Here is a 20,471-nt window from a genome sequence, read left to right on the forward strand (position 1 = left end):
TCGGGGATGGCTGTCACTCCTGAGGCAGAGCTCACAGTAAACTCAATCAAATGAAACACGAGTGCAGCTCATGGGAGACCTGCTTCTGGGGTCTCCCAAACAGTCACGCCAATTCTCTAACCTGAGCCGCAGAGGGGACAGAAGCAATTTGCCCCCAAACAGCCTCATTAAAAGACATTTCTTCGAATGTACTGTGAGCATTAGTATCTGATGAGGGCTTTCATCTCAAAAACCAGCTCTCACTGCTTTCGTTGCCTTTTGATTTAAACCTTTCAAAGTGAAAACTGGTATTTTTATCACATTGTACTCTGGAGGAGGGTAAAAATACATGCAGCGCTAGGTGATAGCAGAGATATTTGAAAACTTTAATTAATTTGCTAGCTGTACTTACCTGCACAAGATCCATCCCTTCACACACTTACCAAGTTACTTATTTATCCCTGTCCTGTGTAGCAGAATATTTGCAAGTCCAGTGAAGCTTTTTAGGGTACTGAAATAATAGTCTGACAATGAAACTGTTCAAGAAGGTGGGATGTTGTAAGAAGCAGACACAGAGACAGTTACGATAGAATAAGGAAGAGTCATCATGGCTTTTTGGAGTGGGAAATGATGTCTCACAAATGTGAGAGCTCTTTGATGGTACCATTGATCAAAGAGTAAAAGCAACGAAAAGATACACCACACTCAGCTTTCTTAAGAGCTTTTGGCAGAGTCTCTTACCCTGCCCTAGTGTGGAATAAAAGGCAAGTTGGATAAGTAACTGATAAAAAGGCAGTAACAAATAGAAATGAGTATCAGTGTTTTCAGTACAGGGAAGAGTTCTGTGGGTTTTACAGTTTTACACCTGGATCAGCCCCAATTAATGTAGTCATAAATGTTCTGGAAATTAATAATGTATGATGAGATTTGCTGACACTGCAAAGTTCAGGACATTAAGCCATCTACCAGCAGTAAAATTCAATGGTATTAAGGACAAAATAATGCATGCTATAAAGAATAACCCTAATTAGAACCTCCAAGCTGCAAAAGTGGCACCCACACCACCACAGGCAACACAGGCTGCAGCACCTGCCCTGCCCCTCGCTGGGTCTCTTTCTTCCTTGGACACGCCACTTCCTGCATCTCACACTTGCCTGGTCTCTGCCTCTCAGGCCTCCCACTTCATTTGGGCCTCCATCTCTTGGTCTCCATTCACAATGATTCCACTCTATTGGCCTCCACTCTTTGGGTCCCCAACTCTATGAGATGTCCACTTGATGGGCATCCCACACCAGCAGGACCTCCCACTCACTTTCTCCCTCCCACAACTTTTCAGCACCCCTACTCTTTAGGTCACTACATTTATTTCACCTTCCAAACTTTTACGGATTCCCACATTTTTTAGGCCACTTCACTTCTTCAGCCACCCACACACTTTTGTCCTCCCGCATCCTCAATGGGTCTCCTACTCCTTTTAATACTCCTGCAATACTTTGGACTAATATACTTCTTTGACCTTTTCCACCTTACACTCTCTAGGCCTCTACAACTCTTGTCCCTCCTACAAGTTTAGGAACTCTACACTTCTTGGGCTTTTAAACTCTCAATGGGCCTCTCACACCTTTTGAGCCTCTACATCTCTTTGACCTATACACATCTTCAGAATCCCATACTTTTATAAGCCTCCACACCTCGGTGGTCTCCCACACCTCTTTGCGTTTCCACCTTGTTGGCCTCCATACCTTTTTTGGCCTCCTACACCTTTTCAACCTCTACAGCCTTCCACATCTTTTGGACCTCCACATGTAGGCCTGCCAGTCTTGGATCTCAACACATGCAGGTCCTTCCACTCTTCTTGGGTCCTCTCCCATGTAATAGTCCTCTATAGTTTTTGGGCCTCCCATACTTTCTTAGGCTCTACACTCCCTGGGCCTCTGCAGTTTTTTGATCCCCCCATACTCTTTCAGCCTCCCTCTCTCCTTCAACAATCATATCTCCTTCAGCTTTCCTCACTCTTTTTATTGCTCCTACACTCTTTGTGCCTCCTGCACTCTTGAGCCGCCTACATTTTTTTCACCCTCTCCACTATTTGTGCCTCCCCTCATCTTTCAGCCTTTCTCTCTCTTGATTTCTACAATTTTGTGACTTCCCACACTCCAATAGCCTCCCATCCTTTGAGTTTGAATGGGCCTATACACGTTTTGGGTCTCCCATGCTTTTATGGGCCCTCACACTCTTTCAGCCCCTATACTCTCTGAGCTACCTTAAGCCTTTAAGCCTCCCATATCGTTTGTGCCTCTACATCATCTGGTCCTTCACCTCCCCTCACACCTCTGCTCCCCAGCCTCCTTGGCACCATGCTCTCACCAGAGATGCCGAATCCTCTCCTGAAGACCTCATACATAGTTCTGGCATCATCGTAGTAGTGTGTCAGCAGCTGTGGGCTGTCTCCGATCACCGACCGGCGTGCCCCGGCCAAGCCCTGTGAGATAGGAAGAGACATGAGGCACAGTCATCAGCACCGCCTGATGGGTGGGAGATGGAGGAACCCCAAACCCTAAAGCAGCATGCTCCCCAAATGCTGGAGACAATTCTGTAGCCACCACTCTGTTCCTGCCCCAAGATCCAAAGGGAGGGACAGGTGGGACATCCACCTTAGCACCCCAGTAACATAGAGAACCACCTGTCCAGAGGGGAGCACTTGATGCAGCTTGTTGCCCCAGGAAATGGTTAATATTTCTCACTAAAGCCCTAACCACGGGGGAAAACTGTTGGAAAGCATACATTCTTCCCGCTCTTTTAAAAAGTTGTTGGCATTAAAGACAATAATATTTTAGAGGAGACATCAAGGCTTTAAAAATTCTCATCACACTTCCAGATATTAAGTGGGAACAATTTTCAGAAATATTTCTGCTCTTTAAAATGAAGCAGCTTCATTAAACTTTAAAACCTTTTCCAAGCATGAAAATTAACAACTCCTCAGCCTGTAAGCATGGATTCAGGTTACTTATTATTATTATTACAAATTTTTTGACAGCAAACTGAGTAATGGATACAGACACAAGCAACACCAGCTGATTTGATCTTATCAGCTGTTGCCTTTCAGTGGTTTCTCCCATGCAATGGCAGCTCCTGTAATTTTTGGTTATGGCTAGTTAAGCAAAGGTAAAACCGAGATGTTACTAAAAATCTACGAGAAATAAGTATTCTGGTTTTCCAGTTTACAGAAAAAAGGTAGATGGAGGAGTGGAGTGATCCCTCGCATAGTGCATTACATGACTGATTCCAGGATGAGGCTGGGGAGCCCTCCAAACAAACAAAAGCATCTCCTGGCCTCCGCTGCAAACCTCGGGTGAAACCCAGCCTCTCCTGGTGGGGTGCCCCCGGCCTCACCTCGACTTCCTCTGACTGCATCCGCAGGTCGCAGGGTGGCTTCACGGCCCTGGGCCGGCTGGCGAACCAGTAGGCGACAATGGCTGCGAAGGCACCGATGCCCACCAGCGCCGTGGCCGGCAGGTTGCGGAAAAACTGGCTGAGGTCATCGAACTCAGGGAGCCGCAAGCTCCGCAGGATTTCCTGAGCCTGCATCTTCTCCACGAGTGAAACGGCAAACTCTGCAAGAGTCAGAAGGATGCGGTCATGTCAGGCCGCAGGGCAGGCGGTGCTGGTCGCTGCGTGGCTTGGGGAGAGGAGAATGTGCTTCCTCTTGTTAGCCATTGCAAACACAGTGCTTGGCTGGCCCACGGGGCTGCCTACCAACATTAACTGGAGAAAAACAGCATCTGTGGAAGAGACAGGAGGAAAGAGGAAGCATCCCTAGAAGGATGAACAGGAGCAGGCAGCTCATTCCTAAAGCACAATTAAGTACAAGCGTACATTACTCCATGCAGCTGTGCTATCTGTAGCAGACAGATGCTGTGTCGAGCTCCGAGACCCAGCTACAACTGTACCCTCAGGGCTGCCAGGAGCTTGCTCTGCCTTCCCTGGGCGGGACCAGGGCTGCATGGTGGCCTCAGCCCCTAGCAGGGTCAGGCAGCATGGCACCAGCTCTGGCCACAAGCCCTCGGCTCACGTGGAGCAAGGCCATATGCAGCGTGTCTCTGTGCAAAATGCTGTGCAGACATGCTCCGAAACACCACATTCCGCCTATTCCCCAGCTTCACGTGCTCAACTTCAAGCTCCTTACAATGTACATCAGCATAAATTACAGGTGATTCAAGCCAAGGAAAGTTTCATTTCATCACTTTAATGCTCCCTGGAAGAAAAAAAAACCAAGCAACTGCAGAGTGGGGATAAGGGAGTGCTGGGGTATCAGGCTGAGCAGACATCACTGCAGGGTCCCCACCCCGCAGTCCCAACAGCTGCGATGCCTCCGCGTGCTGCACGGGGGAGGGGGTAGCCCCCGAGAGGGAGAAGTGCCAGGGCATTCCCCAGCGGGCAGGCCCACAGCATGCAGCCCTGGCAGGAGAAGGGAAGAGCTGGAGTCTTGGCTCCTCGGGCACAGTTGGAATCCCTCCGGCCCCTGCCCTTGCACTGCTCTCACAGTGCTTAAACTAAAAGAAATGAGGAAACCAGTTCCACTTTCCTGTAAAAGAGGGCTGTGGATAGAGGAGAGAGGTGAGGAGACAAGCTTTATGGTACAGGACAGTAACACTGCCATCCGCAGCTCATTCCTGTTATACCTGCCAGGATCACTTTCCTGTGGACACAGAGAGGGCAGCTCCTGCTTGTGCCAGACCCACAGAGTGAGAGCTACTCGCTAGGAAAGCAGAGGGCAAGCAGCTGAGCAAGCATCCCTCCAAACACAGCCCCTGCTGCTCGCCTTGCTTTTCTCTTTTTGCATATACAGAAACAGCCACCAGCAAGAGGATCCAGGCACACAGATCGCTGCTCCTAGGGTGCAAGGGGAGGCTGTCCTCAGCGGACTTCTGCTTGGGTGTCTAGTACACAAGAAGCATTTTAAATAACATTTACAACCCAGTATCAACTCCCTACCAGGGAGTCTCCAGTAACAGTCAGCCCTGCCAGGGACAAGCCAAGCAGATGCTGCAGAGGAGGGAATCCAAACAGGTTAAAGTTTCCTCTTAAGACTCACAGCTCTATTTATGGCTTTACTAGCAATCAAGATCTTAAAGAAAACACTTTTCTGCCACAGGATCCCAGGCAGACCCTTTCCTCTTGCTCTCTGGCTTCAGTCCAGCTTGCAGAGGTCCCAGGTAATTAATGGAGGGGCTCTGCTCCCATGGAGGGGGCAGGACTGCCCGCACAATGGCACCACTGACATTAACACAAACCAGCTTTCTTCCTCCTGGGAACAGTGTCTGGGTTACGCTGAAGGTCAGGACTACCCTCTCACAGCCTTTTCCCTGTATTTGTGCCAAGTGCTCTGGGGGCTGGCACTGGACAGGCTGCAGACAGGGGAGCACCCTTCTCACAGGGCTTTTAAGGAAGAAGGTTTTAAGTTTGCACAAGCAAAAAAAACATGGCAAACAACCTTCACCTGTTGTTTGGCTACAAGGTGGGGGGCAGCTAGGAATGGTGACAGCTGACACAGAGACCATGTTTGGGGCCATCTCTCTCGTGTGACCTCTAGCCCAGTTATCCTGTGGATCAGATGCTGCATCCTGCTGCCAGCCCAGCATCCTGCAGTCATCTCTGCTCAACCAAGAGCTCGTAACTGTGCAAACCTCCTGGGACCACAACCAGCCCCTCCAAGAATATTTGCAGTGATCATAGCAAATGAAACAGCATCCAGATGATGTTGCTGGGCAATAGGGGGTAATTTCCTCCTGAATGTTGAGTCTTTCCAGAAACTCCACATCTGACAAAATACAGACTTTGTGGCTGCAATGATGTTAGGATGAACCAAGGTGGAGTGCTGATTTCTGCCCTCCATATTTCCCTATGCCAGGCTATGAAAAGCAGCTTGCCAAACACACTTTTACTAACAAACTACAAAAAGTGAGATTGCCCAGTGACAGAGATACTCCTTGACTGATGAATTAGCCACTTGTGCAAATGTATTTCAGCTACTCTCACTCAAACTCTCTGCTCCCAGAAATACAGCCTGTCCCACCAAAGGCAGCTGCTCCATCTACCACAGTTGCTGTTGACACTGGAATCTTGAGAATGACTCCTTCAACACCAGTCTGAGTGGTGTTTTGAACCCACCCAAGCTGAAACTGTAAAGTCAAGAAGGTGCTGGGAAAACAGGGGAGCAGCAGCAGTGTGGCTGTGGGGGGAAGCTTGGCCATAGCCATGTGTTTCTGCCCTGCTCAGCTGTGGAGATTGCCTGGGGAGCACCAAGGGCCAGACCCTTCTGTACATCTGCCCAGGTACAGAGTATCTGCAGGCATCAGGTGTTCATAGCATCATCAAAAGGATCGTGAGAGTCAGGGTTGCAATAAAAAGAACAAGTGTTGGAAGCCAGATCCTACACAATACAGGAACAAAGGCACTCCTGTCAGAATATAGACAATGAAAAAAGTGTGCTTACCCTCTACTGGCTTTGCATCCCTCTGACATGTGCCAGGTGCCATTTATGTCAGTACCTGGATTTTGAAAAATTTGCTTTAGAGACACAAAATGCACACTTTTAATCTGCTGAAAAGACAGGAGGCTTTAATACAGAATTTAAAATCACTTACAATTGCTGGGAGGAATTTGGCTTGAGCAGGGCACAGCGTTCCTTGGGTTTGCATGGAACATATTGCCCTTACTGAGGTGGTGGCAGGGACACTACGGACCATTGAGTGCCACGAGCAGGATGAGGCTGGCAGAACCTGCCTCTGCAGTGAGGTGAAATGTGCTGCAGCAGCCAAAGTTACACAAGACCTACAGGGAAACTGCATGAATTGCATTCATTCCATCCGCTCCCAGGGAGAAATCCGAACATTCATCTCAATCAAATGGTGGTACATTTATTATTCCTGACCACTTGTGCCACAATCTGCTGCCTTCTGCTAAACTCCTGCCCAGGCCATTATTTTCCACTGACCTGAAGTTTCTGTCAAGCAGTAGATTATATCCATGAACCAGGTGTACAAATCCTTAATTTGTAACCATATCATGTGGATTAAATAAAAAAGTATGACTGGAAGAAAGAAATTGACTTTTCCCTGCTCAAGGGAAGCTGCTGACCCAGGGAGGTCAACACATTTCCATGAAGAACTTAAGACATTTCTGCAACCACAAAGCCTGCAAGGACTTTTATGATTAAATTTAGAAAAAAAAAAAGTAAGTACTTGTTAGTGACTCACTTTAAGTACACTGTGGGACACCTCAGAGGATGCCACAGTGATAGAAATGTCAGCAGTGGGAAATAGTATCCAAAAATACACTTGATAGCAGAAATCCCCTCACTTTTCTGCCCAAAGGCAACAAGCGTGCTGGAATACCTGGGAGAGTTAAGTAGATGTGCTAGTGGTACGAAGAAGGTTCATGAATTCATTTGGTGAGGTTTTCCTACTTAGTAATCCAAGTTCAAGGAAGACTAAACACACAATGAGAAGAAGATCCTGTTCTCAAGAGTGAATTGACTCAGTCATGGGAAGTTCCCAGAGACTCTGAATCTTCTTGAAACCTGAGGTCTGTAACGAGTGAGGTCTGTCAGCCACTGACCCCTCCCCACTTCTGATCACATTTGAATTTTGTACTACAAAGCTCACCTGGATTTTGCAACAGTTAAGATTAATTTTTGCATCTCAAAGTGATTCGGTGATGAGCCCATACTTGATTTGCTTGGGGCAGCAAACCTGCCTTGGGAAGATGGCCAGGAAAGAGGCCCAGGTGTGTTTGGGAGGAGTAGCATGGTCTAAGCAGGAGAAACACCCAGTACTCTCCTACCCCAAAAAAAGGCTATTTCTTGTTCACCTCTGGGGCCTGGATGACAGCCTGCTCTGATGAATGGAGCTGAACTGACGAGTACCTCCTGGGCACACACTCCATGAATATATTTCTCATGTGATCAAGAAAATAAATAATGCTAACTTTTTAGCATTATGCTAAATCCAGCCCAGTATGGTTGGGCTGGATTCCCCTTCAGCAAGGCAATGTTATACCCCAGAGCACACCAGAAGCAGCTGCTGCCATTGCCTTGGGTCTCAGGATGCTCCTGCATCCCTTCTCCTGCAGTTTTTCCCCATTTCTGTTCCTGACAGCGAATTCACTGTGTGTGTGCAGGAGTAGCCTGCTCTCCCTGCAAGCAAGCAGAGCACAGTGTCTGTGCACATGGCAACACTGACATTTCCACTCCTTAACAACAGGACTTCACATTACCAGTGGATTTCTGAAGCATTCCCACGGCAGAGAAAGGAGAAACATATGCAAGGGGGGAACGGAAGAAATTGGTTTTGAAAAGGAAGAAGTGGTGGCAAGTTGCTTCGAGGGAACAGTCACGGGCCGGAGCTTGGGCTGCCCATGTGGGCTGGCATGCCTGAAACCTCCCACATCCTGGGTCTGGGGATGAACAGGGCTTCCGTGGCCTGTCTTTGGGTAGCTGGCAGTGACACTGGGCTTTCAGTCACCAACCAGTCTTTGCAACAGGCAATCACCACGGGCACAATGCTTATTTATTTATTTTTTTAGTTACAAATGGCACTATTGTGTGACACGGTTTTGATCTTTCCCTGCTGGAAGTGATTCTGTAACTCTAAGGCAGTCACACAGTTTTAGTGACATAAACCAGTGTGGGAACAGCATCAAACTACTGGTGTATGCATAATGCAATTACAATTTTACCTATCCTGTGCAGCCGTGCAGTCACATCCTTCCTACCATTGCCTGGGTGCCTGCTTGGGAAGAATAATTCATTTTGAGATGTCTTTATCTTGCTGCCCACCACACATTCACCACAGGGTAGGAAAGAGGCGTGCAATTCATTTTATGTTGGGAACTGGAAAGTGTCTCACTACTATCCCTATATTCAAGCACCAAAAGGAAAGCTATTTACATTTGACTTTATAGCACTAAACCAAATAAACAGTTTTTCAGTCTGTCTGAGAGAATTAACTGTTTGCAGGGAGGATCTACAAACCACAGCCAAGAGACACGCAATGGCTCAGAGCCTGCAGACCCACAGTTTCTATCCAAGCCCGTGTCCTTGGCTACCACATCGGTTGCTCACTCATTTCACCGAGGAAACAGAACTTAGAGGATCTCAAACATCTCAATCCAGAGCAGTAGATTTAGAAGGATTTCACTCAAGTGAAACAGCATGAGCTTTTTGAACTCTTAATGCTGTGTTTTCTCCCATTCAGCTTTGCAGATCCCAGGCTCTGAGAGTTGTAGTTGCTTTCCTGAAATGGGGTTGGTGACAGAAGATTTGCACAAGGAGGCACCCAGCAAAGTTTGGGCCCTTCTCCTTTACCTTCCCCAGCATAAGAAAAACATTCTCACAGTACTCTGCACACAAAGGTCTGGTGACTTCAATATAAGGATTCAAATTATCTCATGACCAGGTCACCACATGAAAGTCTCCATTTACAGAGGGTAAGGGAGCATCCAAATTCACAGGGACACATAAAGCCAGCAGGTATCAGCCAGACTGTATCTCTGGAACTGAGCTGCTAATTTAAATGAAAGCTATTGCAATGACTCACATGTTTCTGAGAACACATCAACAGAGGCCGCTGTAACTGCTTGGGCAGAGGGCATTTGGGGATTTTGTGTATTGCTTACTTATTTTTTTACCTTTCCTTTTTCCAAGCTTCATGCAAGCTCTGGGAGGAGCTGCTGTCATTAAATGCAGCTCAGGTACCATGGCCCTTCTCTAACTTGGCCAGGGCAGCAGCTCTGGGGAGATCACAGGCTATGAATTCCTAATCACTGCTGTAATTAAAACCAGAGGTGATGTCAAGCCAGACTCTCCCATGCAACTCTGCAAGCTTTGCTTGTACGGGCACAGAAGATGAGGAGTTGGATGAACCTTCAGTTCTCAGCCTAAGGCCTGTCTGGGCTACAGTTAGGCTTGGCCAAGAGGAGGACCACTGGCCATTCCACAACAGACTGGCCTCACACTTGCATAGACAGACATACAGAAGATTTTATGAGAATTCCAGTCACAAAAACCAAAGTCAGGCCTTTATTATCCTTCAGCCATATACAATGCAATACACAGTTTATTCAGGACCTGCAGATTTTCTTACATGTTTTCATTAAAGAAGAAGAAATTTGGGATGCTCATGGCAATTTGGCCACCTTTCCATTTTCAGCTAGTTTGGGATTAGCTCAATTTTATTCTCCAGTTTAACAGTTTTACACTGTAGCGCTTATGGAAATGGTAATGCCACACTTTATAGCTGGCACAAAGCCATCTGAAGACTGTTAATCCCAAAGAGGAAATGCCATTATACACTTATTGATCACTATGGATAGCTACTGAAAACCTTACACAAGTGGTGTGCTGCTGTGAGACAGGAAGCCAGACAACCTGCAAGCCTTAGAAACTGCTTGAGAAAGACTGAGAAGATAAACATAAAAGGAAAATATGCACCGAAAGAATCTGAAACTATGAAAGAATCCATGTGCACAAATACAGTAAACAGCCCCCAGTGAAGCACTGGCCAAGCAATACTTGCCTCATGTATTTTTGCACAACTCCTATCCACTTTCTGTCCTACAGGGGTAATTGTGGTATAAACATGTCACCACCACAGTGACCTAGAACACATAATTTCTTGTCCTGCATCCCCCCACGAGAAGCTCAGACACCGGCAACCCCGCAGCCCTAACCCATCTCACACTTACTTAGATGTGTACACAGGGACCCTCTGTATTCTGCAAGGATTAGTCATCTGTAACTACTTGGGATTCAGCAATTTCGAGGATTATTGGCCAATACAATGCCAATACTGTTTAAAACTTTCTTAAACTTTACCTGCTTTCATTCCTATAACGTGATATATTTCACTATGGCCCTTTTCCCCATTTCATGCCTCACACCTTCAGTCAGACAACACTGAAGCAAACTCCCACACATTCCACTCTGTGGGATGTACACTGCTTTGATTTTTGGGACAGTATATTTTCATCAAAACTGTGTTTTCTGTTTAAAAAAATGCCCTCTCCCACCAAAATCAGATCAAATCAAACTCTTGCAGGTGCTTAATTTTACTCCCTGCAAATGAAATAATTGACTCCCAAGTCCAACAATACATAAGCCACAACTACTGTGTTTTACTTCGATTACATAATTCTTTGCTGGGTCAGATCATAGTTGTATATTTAAGAATCAAAGCAACGACATTAGTCCTCATTGACTATGGTTCCACTATAACTCAATGAGTCACAGATGGAAAGGGAAAAAAAAAAAGAAAAAGGGACAATTTAGAAATAAAATTGCCTTTTGTTGGATTATTGTGCCAGGACTCAGCATAAGAAGGTGAGAGAGGCGACAGATGCAGAACACGGATTTGCTCTTCAACATCCATTTGCATCTATAGGGAAGAAGGGAGGAGAGGCAGACAGCGCCTGCAAGGCTGAGGCATCTCTCTGGGGAGAAAGAAATGCAAAACAGGCAGTCTGTAATTCTTATGTTTTCTTTTTTACTAATGAAAAACGTCCTTTTCCCTTTCCTTCGCAAATCAGACCCGTCCAATCTGTTAATCTGGCTGTTCGCCAGCAAGACTAATAAAGAATGAGGTTTCAATGGTATGTAAGCCTCCTTGGCTCAGATGTGGTGCCTGGGGGCTCAGTGCACCCCGAGTTGGGCATCTGGGGTGCAGGAGGCAGATGTGGGGCTGCAGCAATGCTGTCAGGGGACCATCCCCATGCCACTGTCACCTTACTCTCCTCCCCCAGCACTGTGCCTCTCCTGTCAGCAAGGCAGAGTTATCTGCCATGGAAAAAGGCTTTACAGTCGGGTCAAGCCTCTTTGATCTGCTGGAGGCAAATAAGGCAAATAAACTTCACAGTAAGGAAGGTGGCAATGCTTTCACACGACCCCCAGTTACTGTTGCGGAGCAGGGACAGGGCAGGGAGGAATGACAGGGACCAGTGGAGCATATGGTTGGGGCTGTGGTATGAACTTGGCTCAGTGATGCAAGCTGAGTTTTTGTTAAGAGAGGCAGTCAGAGTCACTCTGGGTGCAAAAAACTTGCCTCCAAGAAAAGGCTGCCAAAGGAGTGGGTACCATTATATGCACGTATATACACACACAGAAATACACCTGCATGTGTGGATGTATATGCTCTGTGTGCATATTTATTTTATATATATATATATAAGTTAAAAAAAACCTTCCCCTTGTTCTGGGTGATTAACTTATACCACTGGCATTATTGCAGAGACATCTCATGGTCCTGAAGAACCTTATCACTGTGCACAAGCAGCACGGGCTCCTCAGCACAACCATGGCCCCACACTCCACTGTGGCTCTTGGGGACCAAACTGGTAGCCAAACTCAGCACAAAGTGCAGGGGCCCTGCTGACTGACAAAGGATGGGAATCTCCAAGCAACCCGAGGAGCAGCACTGGCCTCCTTAACCTCCTGCTCTGCACTGCATTTGCAAGACACAAGACCTTTGCAAGCATCCACTAAAAAGGGGAAAATGCTAACAAGGAGCTCAATGTCCTGGAAGTCCAATTTTACAGAAAGAGCACAGTAATAGCACTTCAATAGCGGTATTTAAAGTATCTAAAATATCTACAGCATACCAGTCCCTTGCCAAGAAAAATTATTCAATAAATAATTCAGTAGCTGTGCTGAGATCTTACTTTACACACTTCTAACGTTTCAGAGAGTAAAATTCACCACCCGACTGGCTGGAAATGCCCCATGTTTGGAGCCATGCTGCCTGCCCATCCTCAGCCCTCTGCATCAGGTCCACCTATTCAGCTGCTGATGCCAACCCCGGTGTCCAGAAAGCTTTGCCCTCTCCACACCTCCCCACCTCACTCAGGCACAGCTCACGGATGTGAGCCAAGCTAAAAATACCTTTTGCACCCCTGAGCAGATCAGCACAGCAATAATCTGAAGCCACTGTGACTCGTGCAAGGGAAAGCCAAGACCGGGATCCTCATCCAAATCTGCCACTTGCCTGGAATACAAAGCATTAGTATTTTAAGTTTCCTACCTGAAGGGAAAAATCTCAAAAGCTCAAGAGCTCTGTTGTCTCTGAAGTCTATCAATTGCCTAAGACGCAACGACAAAAAAGCTCCTCTAACTGATGAAATGTCCTTAAAATGTTACCCAGCATGTGATGGACCAGAGTCACACAGTTCCCCTGACCAGACAAAAAACCTCAGCCTGTGGTTGCAGAGGATGAAGTTCAGATGGCAAAACCTACCTGGGATGTTTTGGCACCCACTGCCCCCTCAGCACATCCCTCTCCTGCTACCACAGTTGCTGCATGCCCACCCAAGGCAGGCTCAGGTGGTTCCCCTGAGCTAAAACATAACTCAGAAAAGGCAAACCCCCAAATCTGTGTGGTTTTGGGGTTCTTTGGTTTCTGGCCTGGAGCTCTACCAGGACTGTTCACACAGCTGGGCCAAAAGCAGCTCTGGGGCACCAGAGCTTCATCAGGGGGAAACCACAGCCTGACCCTTCCCTGACCACATCCTGCCTGCATCCTTGTGCCTGCAGCAGCATGGCCCATGGGAGCAACTCACAGAGGTGACTAAACCAGGAGAAAACGTGCCGTCCCTCAGCCTCATGGCAAATTCACAGATGGCAGTGAACCCCGTGCATATTTGTTGGGGCTCACGTTAAGATGCCGTACCCTGCAGGCAACCTTGCAGTGCGGCTGGTTTCCATCCCTGCTCACTCCTTGGTGCTCCTCTCAGCAGGGCTGGGGTTCAGTTCTGGAAGCTGCTACAGACCACCTGCAAAGTTCCCCCCTTCCCAGAGGTACTCATGACTGTAAATCTCAGCTCTTGTGAAGAAAGGGGTTTGTTGGAGGGTTTTTTCCTTTTTTTTTTGAGTGACTTTGATGGTTGATTGTCCCATATACTATATGGTTCTTGAATGCCATGTGACAGGCAGCAAACAAACAGCTTAAATAATTGCATAAAAATAGTTATCTAGGACAGAGTACAAAGAGAAGCACTGAATGGAGAGGGAAGAGGCAGCTGCACCCACAACAGACAGTTTTGCAGAGCGGAAAGCTGAAGGTGCTCTGCAAAGAGCTTGATGGCTTGTTGTCAGGCAAAGTTTTGATATTTGCCTTCGACTTTTGTCTGTAGGGGACCACGGCGGTCCAGCTAAGAACCCCAGGAAGCCTGAAGTTTTTTGCAGCAGCGTCAGTGCAGAGGCACTGGGCCCAGCAGTGTTGGGGGAAGGAAGTCCCAGGTTGCGGCCAACCACAGCATCCAGCCAGCTGAGAAAAAGCAGCTCAAGACCTTAACTAGAAAAATGAACTGTAAATTGGTTTCTTTTTTTCCCCTTTATTTCCCCCTTCTTTCTTTATGAAAAGCACATCTTTTATTGCTCTGCAGAGGCTGCAACTGGCAACCATGCTGTCTGCACCTGCACTCCCAGCCCTTGGTCATCACTTTCTCTACCCCTGCAGACTACATCCTGCCCTTTGGTGCACCCAGGTAGCAGGCAACTCCCTCTGCCAGGCTTATTTTCAATTCACCCCAGCTGAACATGTCAGACCCAGGCCCTCTGTGGCCACCTCAGTCTGCAAAGCCCCCAACCCAGGACTGGGTGGAGGAAAGGAGATTTGAAGTTAAATTTTCCACTCTTGCATGCCCAGGTACAGGGCAGGTACAGGAGCACACACTGCCCTGGCTGGTATGGGCTGGCTCTGCTCTGTCCCCAGAGCAGGTCACTACTAGGCAAGGACAGGTAGGCCGGTCCCTATGCTGCCAGCTCCCAGCCCAGCTCAGCTCTGTGCCTGTGTCTGCATGGTCAGTATGTGCGAGACCTGTCACAGTGACACGGGGGGGCTGAAGGGACACCAGAAGGCAGGAGCTGGCCCTGGCTGCTCTCCCATTGTGTGCACAGACTGCACCAGGTTTGATTTCTGCTTGTTGTTTGCACAATGGGATGGGGTAACCCAAACCCACCCTGCTGCTGCATGGCAGTCCCCCCAACAGGAAAATACTCCCCTCTGCCTTATGCCCACCTCAGGGCACAAGGCTGAATGGCCAGAGGGAGGAACAGAGCTGGCACCAAACTGTCCTACAAACTAACAGAAAAAACAGTTAGCTTCCAAACAAATTCCTGCCTGGGGTGATCATATGGCATCACAAGGATCATGCAGTGACAGAGCCCGAAGTGTGCCAGGGAGGGCAGCTGGACACCTTGGCAAGGTTCAGGGGGTTTCTTTTAATGCTGCAACTGTGGTCACAGTGACTGGTCACAGGGGTCACCCTGCACATAACCTATCCCTGGCCGGTGGGAGCAGGGGCAGGGCCGCTCCCCAACCCACTGCACACTCACTGGGCATACACAGCAGCCGAGCCCACACAGGTCAAGATGCTCCACACATCCGCTGTGCCTCACATATCCCTGGCCATGGAAGGATGGCACAACAACTCTTGCCAGTGCAAGGAGCCCTCTTGCCTGCATCCTGCCCCTGGTGCCCCTGCCTTTCTCAGGCACCAGCACAAATATTTGTGCAGCGGCCTGGGGAATGGTGGGAGGGGACTGATCCAGCAGCAAACCTTTTTGGGTTTGTTGTTGCTGTTTCTTTTGGCATCACTGCCAGAATAAAGTTGTTTCTGAATAACACTGAGCATACCGCATGGCCATTGCATTGTATTCAGGCAAACACAGCAGCCCTGGGAATGCATCATCTAAAGTGACACACAAACCTAAACAAGTCTGTAACAGAAGACCTTCCGTAATGCTTAGGAGACAATGCAATGGCATACTGAGAGCTAGTCCTGCAGAGGACAGGAAAGGAGAGAAACATTTTGTACACCACTTCCCACCCATACCTTAGCCTGCAATGCTTCACTGGTAGCTCAGACTGGACTGAAACTCTTCCTTGGGCAAATTTCAATTTCGTGCTGACTTCTGCAAAAAACAGAAAGTGTTTGCAGCAGGGTAAGCAGGCCAAACTGCAGCTGGCATTGCCTCCAGATGTGGAGCTCCTGGACATGGGGCCTGATGCTGCCCACCCTGCATCACACTGCAGACTGTCTGCCACTGCACACATAGACTGAGACCTGCTGAGGAGCAATTCTCTTTAAGCTAATATCACAGCCTGAAGAGCTCCAAAACTTGCTGACCTGCCACCACAGCAAAAGCGGAGCCATGTAAAAACTGAGCAGACTGAAAGGATCTTGTGTGTCAAATGCATGCCCATGAAGGCAGCCTATGAAACTGTCATGCTGGAACCTGAAACTAGAAAATTACATCAAAGATGGGAGTATAAAAAAGTAACAGTTGTGTCATGATCCAAAGCTGTCCATAACTAGACCAGGTGAATTACTAATCAAGTGCCCTGTAAGTTGCAGTGCTTTTCTGAAGGACACTGTCCATACAGATGGGAAGGAATGAGGGGACCTCATGGGTATAAGTACACCTGGAGAGAGCAGGGCTTTATCCAGACGCTGTGCTCATGAAACATGACGGCCTGAATCAAGTCCAGGCTTCATCCCAAGACAAACTAACATACAATGAAGGCTTAGAAAATTGCTTAAGGCTTATTTGGCAAACTTGCAGTGCAACAAGGGGCAAGAAAACATGGGTTAAGAAAGAGGCAAATCATGTGCCAGAAGACCTGAAGGAAAGCAACGCCATCCTCCCAGTCTGGGTAGACGGCAGGCGGTTCAGGAAGCAGGAGCAGCAGCCTGACCCACTGCACAGCCCTGCCATGCCCTCTGCCTGCCCAGGCCCTGCGCCAGCACCCAGTGGCCATCACCGAAACACAGTGCCCACAAGCAGCCAGAGCTTCTCAAAGTAATCCCTGCATATTTCCTGTGTGTGAGGGTAGCACGGTGCTTTTAAAGGAACACAACTTTACCGTTCTCTCTTGTATGTGAAGCCAGTAAAAGCCAGATTACCACTGAAGAAACAGTCACCATGTTATGGCTACGCTTGACCTGGCATGCTGTACACCTCTGGGAAGAAACAGGGATCCTCCTCCCTACAGGAGCCTCTCCAAAACCCCAAAAGCATCCTTTTCACATCCCCAACTCAACCTGACTCCATCATGCCGTAGAGCACACCAATGCAACGCAGCCAAGAAACCACACTCATCGGCTTGAGTGGGTGTTTCACACCGACAGATGAGGTTCCCACGTTCTGTGCCTGACACCAGGGTACACTCCATCAGTGTCTGCACCCCACACACCAGCAGGCTTTTCCACGTGGATGGAGCAGACACGTGTTACATGCTTGAAGGAGGTGTGAGTCCACAGCATTTGATTAGGACTCATATTGCACAGTACATTTAATGCTTGTCACCCACCATGCCTGGTTCCAGCAACGCGCACCTCAGTCACCAGAACTCGGGGATCCTACAGGCAACAACATCCATCACAAAGCGCCTCCCTCGAGGCTTGGGTGGTTGACACTCGATGTATAGAAAGCCTAGAAATCGGCTGGGTGTCGACCACAAGGACATGAGCTTGCCAGTCTCTGCAGAGCTCCTGCTATCAGAAATGAGCCCAGACGCATGGGGCCAGCAGTTTGGGGACACGAGGCCCAAAGCGGCACAGCCCTCCCAGTGCAGCCCCAGGAGCCAGCTCTGTCCCTGCAGCCCACTGGTCCCGTCCCAGAGCTGCCGCTCGGTGAGCCCGCAGCAGTGCCTCGGGGGTGCCGGAGCCCCCGGGCCCGAAGCAGCGGCCAATGCCGCTCCTGCTCCCCAGGCCCGGCCGCCTCCAGCGCTCTAATCTCCAGCCAGAGCCGGCCAGGAGCTTTTCTCTCGCCTAAGGCTGTTAGAAACATCTGAAACAACAGGAAACTGCAAAAGCCACAAACCCTCTCCGCGCCCGGCGCGTCCCCGCCACCCGCAGCCGCCTCTACCGCACGCAGCACCGGGGCTGCTCCGAGCCCGCCTCCCGCAGCGGCCCCAGCGCCCGCGGGTGCCTCCCGCAGCCGCCTCTACCGCACGCAGCACCGGGGCTGCTCCGAGCCCGCCTCCCGCAGCGGCCCCGGCGCCCGCGGGTCCTTCCCGCAGCCGCCTCTGCCGCACGCAGCACCGGGGCTGCTCCGAGCCCGCCTCCCGCAGCGGCCCCGGCGCCCGCGGGTGCCTCCCGCACCCCTCGCCTCGGCAGTGGGGGGGCTGCCCTTTTGTTTTGCTCGCCATCCCGGACCCCACGCCTGGCAGAGCCAGCAGCCGTCTCGGGGCTGCGCCCCCGGAGCCGAGATTTCGAGAATAAATACTTAAAACCCAGCCTTACCAGCTCCCGGGGCTGCCGGCGTCCCGCCCCGCAGGCGGTCAGCTCATGGCTGAGGCTCCCACCGCCAGGGCTGGCGCTCATGGACTTGGGGAAGAACTGCTGACTCCAGAACGTCCCACCCCCTTCCCATCTGCAAACTGCTGAAAGAAGTTAAGCCGGGCTAATATCAGCTTAAGCGGCATTAGGGCAGCGGCAGCCGTGCCCCGGTGTAACCCTTGAGGCTCCGGAGACTCCCGTTCTCGGCGGCGGGAGTGTTCTCCCACCTCCTGGCAGATGGGCGAAACTCACCCGCTGCTGCTCCTGAATATTGCATGATTTTGACACCTCTGTTTGTCATACTGGAAGCTTTACGGCTTCTAACAGACTCGAGGCAAGGCTTTTGGATGTAAAACTGCAAAGCCTTTCTGCAAATGCTCAATCTAAAATGAAAGATAGGGACTTATTCCCCCCCCCCCCCCCCCCGGAAAAGCCATTCTAGAATACCGTTTCTGACACTGAAAAAGTCTGCATTGCCAGTCCTAGTCTGCTAAATTAGAAACTTCGTGGCTTGAGTAGAGTGAATGTAAATCATTTGAATCAATAAAACAGCAAGAGAGTGACTATTGCTAACGTCATCCTTACATCATATTAAATGCGGCAGAGGGGAAGGCATTTGCACCAGCCCCAGGCTTTGTTAATTCACACTGGTGTTATGGTTAGCAAGGCACCTGAGGAGTCCATTGCTCACAGGGAGGGATACCTGGCTTTCTTAACATTGACAGTACTGGGTTTGGGGTTTTTTTCCATGACACTGTATATAACCTGGATCTCCACAATCCCGTGGCAGAGCAAAGGGGAAGATGCTGTCTGAGCACTCCCTCATTATTATCATCGTTAGTAAAGTTTCTGTCTGACCTGTAACCAAATTTTACTTGCAATATTGTGCATTTGGAGTGCATAGCAGGGAATTCTCAAAGAATACTTAGTACTCAAGAATGAAGAGAATATTTAATGAGATTTCAAGCAAGCTTGTCAAAAATCACTCGTTTTTCTCACATGTGGGTATTCTGCAATCAGGCTTGATTCATAAAATTGCCAGAGTAGTGCAAGGAGCACTGGCCTAAATAGTCTGCAGGTGTACATCAGCATCACAATGCTGGCTCAAAGGGACCTCAGCAATAGTCACAGCTCAAATTCTTGCCCCTTTGTTCCTTATGAGCCCGAGCTTGACAGAACCTCTGTAGTTGGGGACAGTTCAGGTGTGTGAACAGCCCTGGGCTGGCTGGGCCTTTGGGCACCTGTAGCCCACAGGACATGATGTGTTGTGTTTGTGGGAGAGCCATTAAAAGGGGATGTGGAATACTGATGTGAAACAAATATTGATTTAAACAAAAACAAAATACTGGGCTGCACTTATTTATAAGAGCTCTTCTTTCAAGCTCCTAGTGATAAGGGATGTTTATAACTGCTTGTGTGGGCAACATACATCCACCTCAGCATGGTTGGAGGGCTCCAGTAAACTGAATGTTTCAGGACAGTTTCAGACCCTTCCACTTCTTTGGTAAATACCCTGAGCAGTCATTCTCTTTTCTTGCTTTTGTTGCACATAGATACAATGTAACAACTCACTTGCTAGGACAACCTTAGGAGAAATATGAGAGAACAAAGGGAGGAAAGTGGATTCAGGCTTCCTACCTTGAGGGAAGATGAACATGAGCACACTCTTAGTAATATATAGAATAAAAGGTTCCCCAAAGCCCTAGCATTTTCTGCCAGGTGATTCGCAGAGCAATTGGGAGAGTGTTTTATAGGAAGATAGGAAGACAACCTCCTTTTTTGGACAGGCAGCAGAGGGAAAGCGTGCAGTTCACTATAAACAGGGTTTTGCTGTAGGAGCCTTTGGCACCAGCACTCTGAGGGCAGCTCAAGTATGTCTGCACTGCTCCTACAGAAGTTTTAGCTGTGTTCTGCAGAGCTTGAGACTGAGGGCTGGCAGGGCTGAGCCTGGAGCTGCTGAGCACCCAAGACATGATCAAAGCAAGAGCAGCCACAAAGGCCTTTGTGCTTCAAACCAGGACTCAGTGACTTCTGCTTCTTTAGAAAAGTGCCCCAAACTGAGCCTCACCTTCAGGTGTGAAGTAGCAGAGGTGTTTATCCACTACAGATACAAAAGAAAAAAAGAGTTCACCTTTGTGCTGGTGATTGCTCAGTCTAAA

General features: G+C 48.8%; 1 protein-coding gene across 12 annotated transcripts in view; it reads right to left on the reverse strand.

The window, feature by feature from the left end:
- Positions 1–18,367, reverse strand: part of ACSL6 (acyl-CoA synthetase long chain family member 6) — a 45,008-nt gene extending 26,641 nt beyond the window's left edge. For 4 of the 12 annotated variants that reach the window (XM_062002988.1, XM_062002986.1, XM_062002987.1 and 1 more), the window contains exons 1-3: positions 3,736–3,903; positions 3,373–3,593; positions 2,347–2,461 (exon numbers count right to left, since the gene is read on the reverse strand). In XM_062002988.1, coding sequence (XP_061858972.1) covers positions 2,347–2,461; positions 3,373–3,593; positions 3,736–3,826 — 427 coding nt within the window. In that variant the 5' untranslated portion in view covers positions 3,827–3,903. Of the gene's footprint in view, positions 1–2,346; positions 2,462–3,372; positions 3,926–8,718; positions 8,769–12,913; positions 12,993–18,276 lie in introns of those variants that run through there. The other 8 variants (XM_062002994.1, XM_062002991.1, XM_062002990.1 and 5 more) reach the window with 8 other exon arrangements.
- Between the last annotated feature and the right edge of the window lie 2,104 nt (positions 18,368–20,471).

This window comes from Colius striatus, chromosome 9 (assembly GCF_028858725.1).
Source record: "Colius striatus isolate bColStr4 chromosome 9, bColStr4.1.hap1, whole genome shotgun sequence".
Classification (NCBI taxonomy): domain Eukaryota; kingdom Metazoa; phylum Chordata; class Aves; order Coliiformes; family Coliidae; genus Colius; species Colius striatus.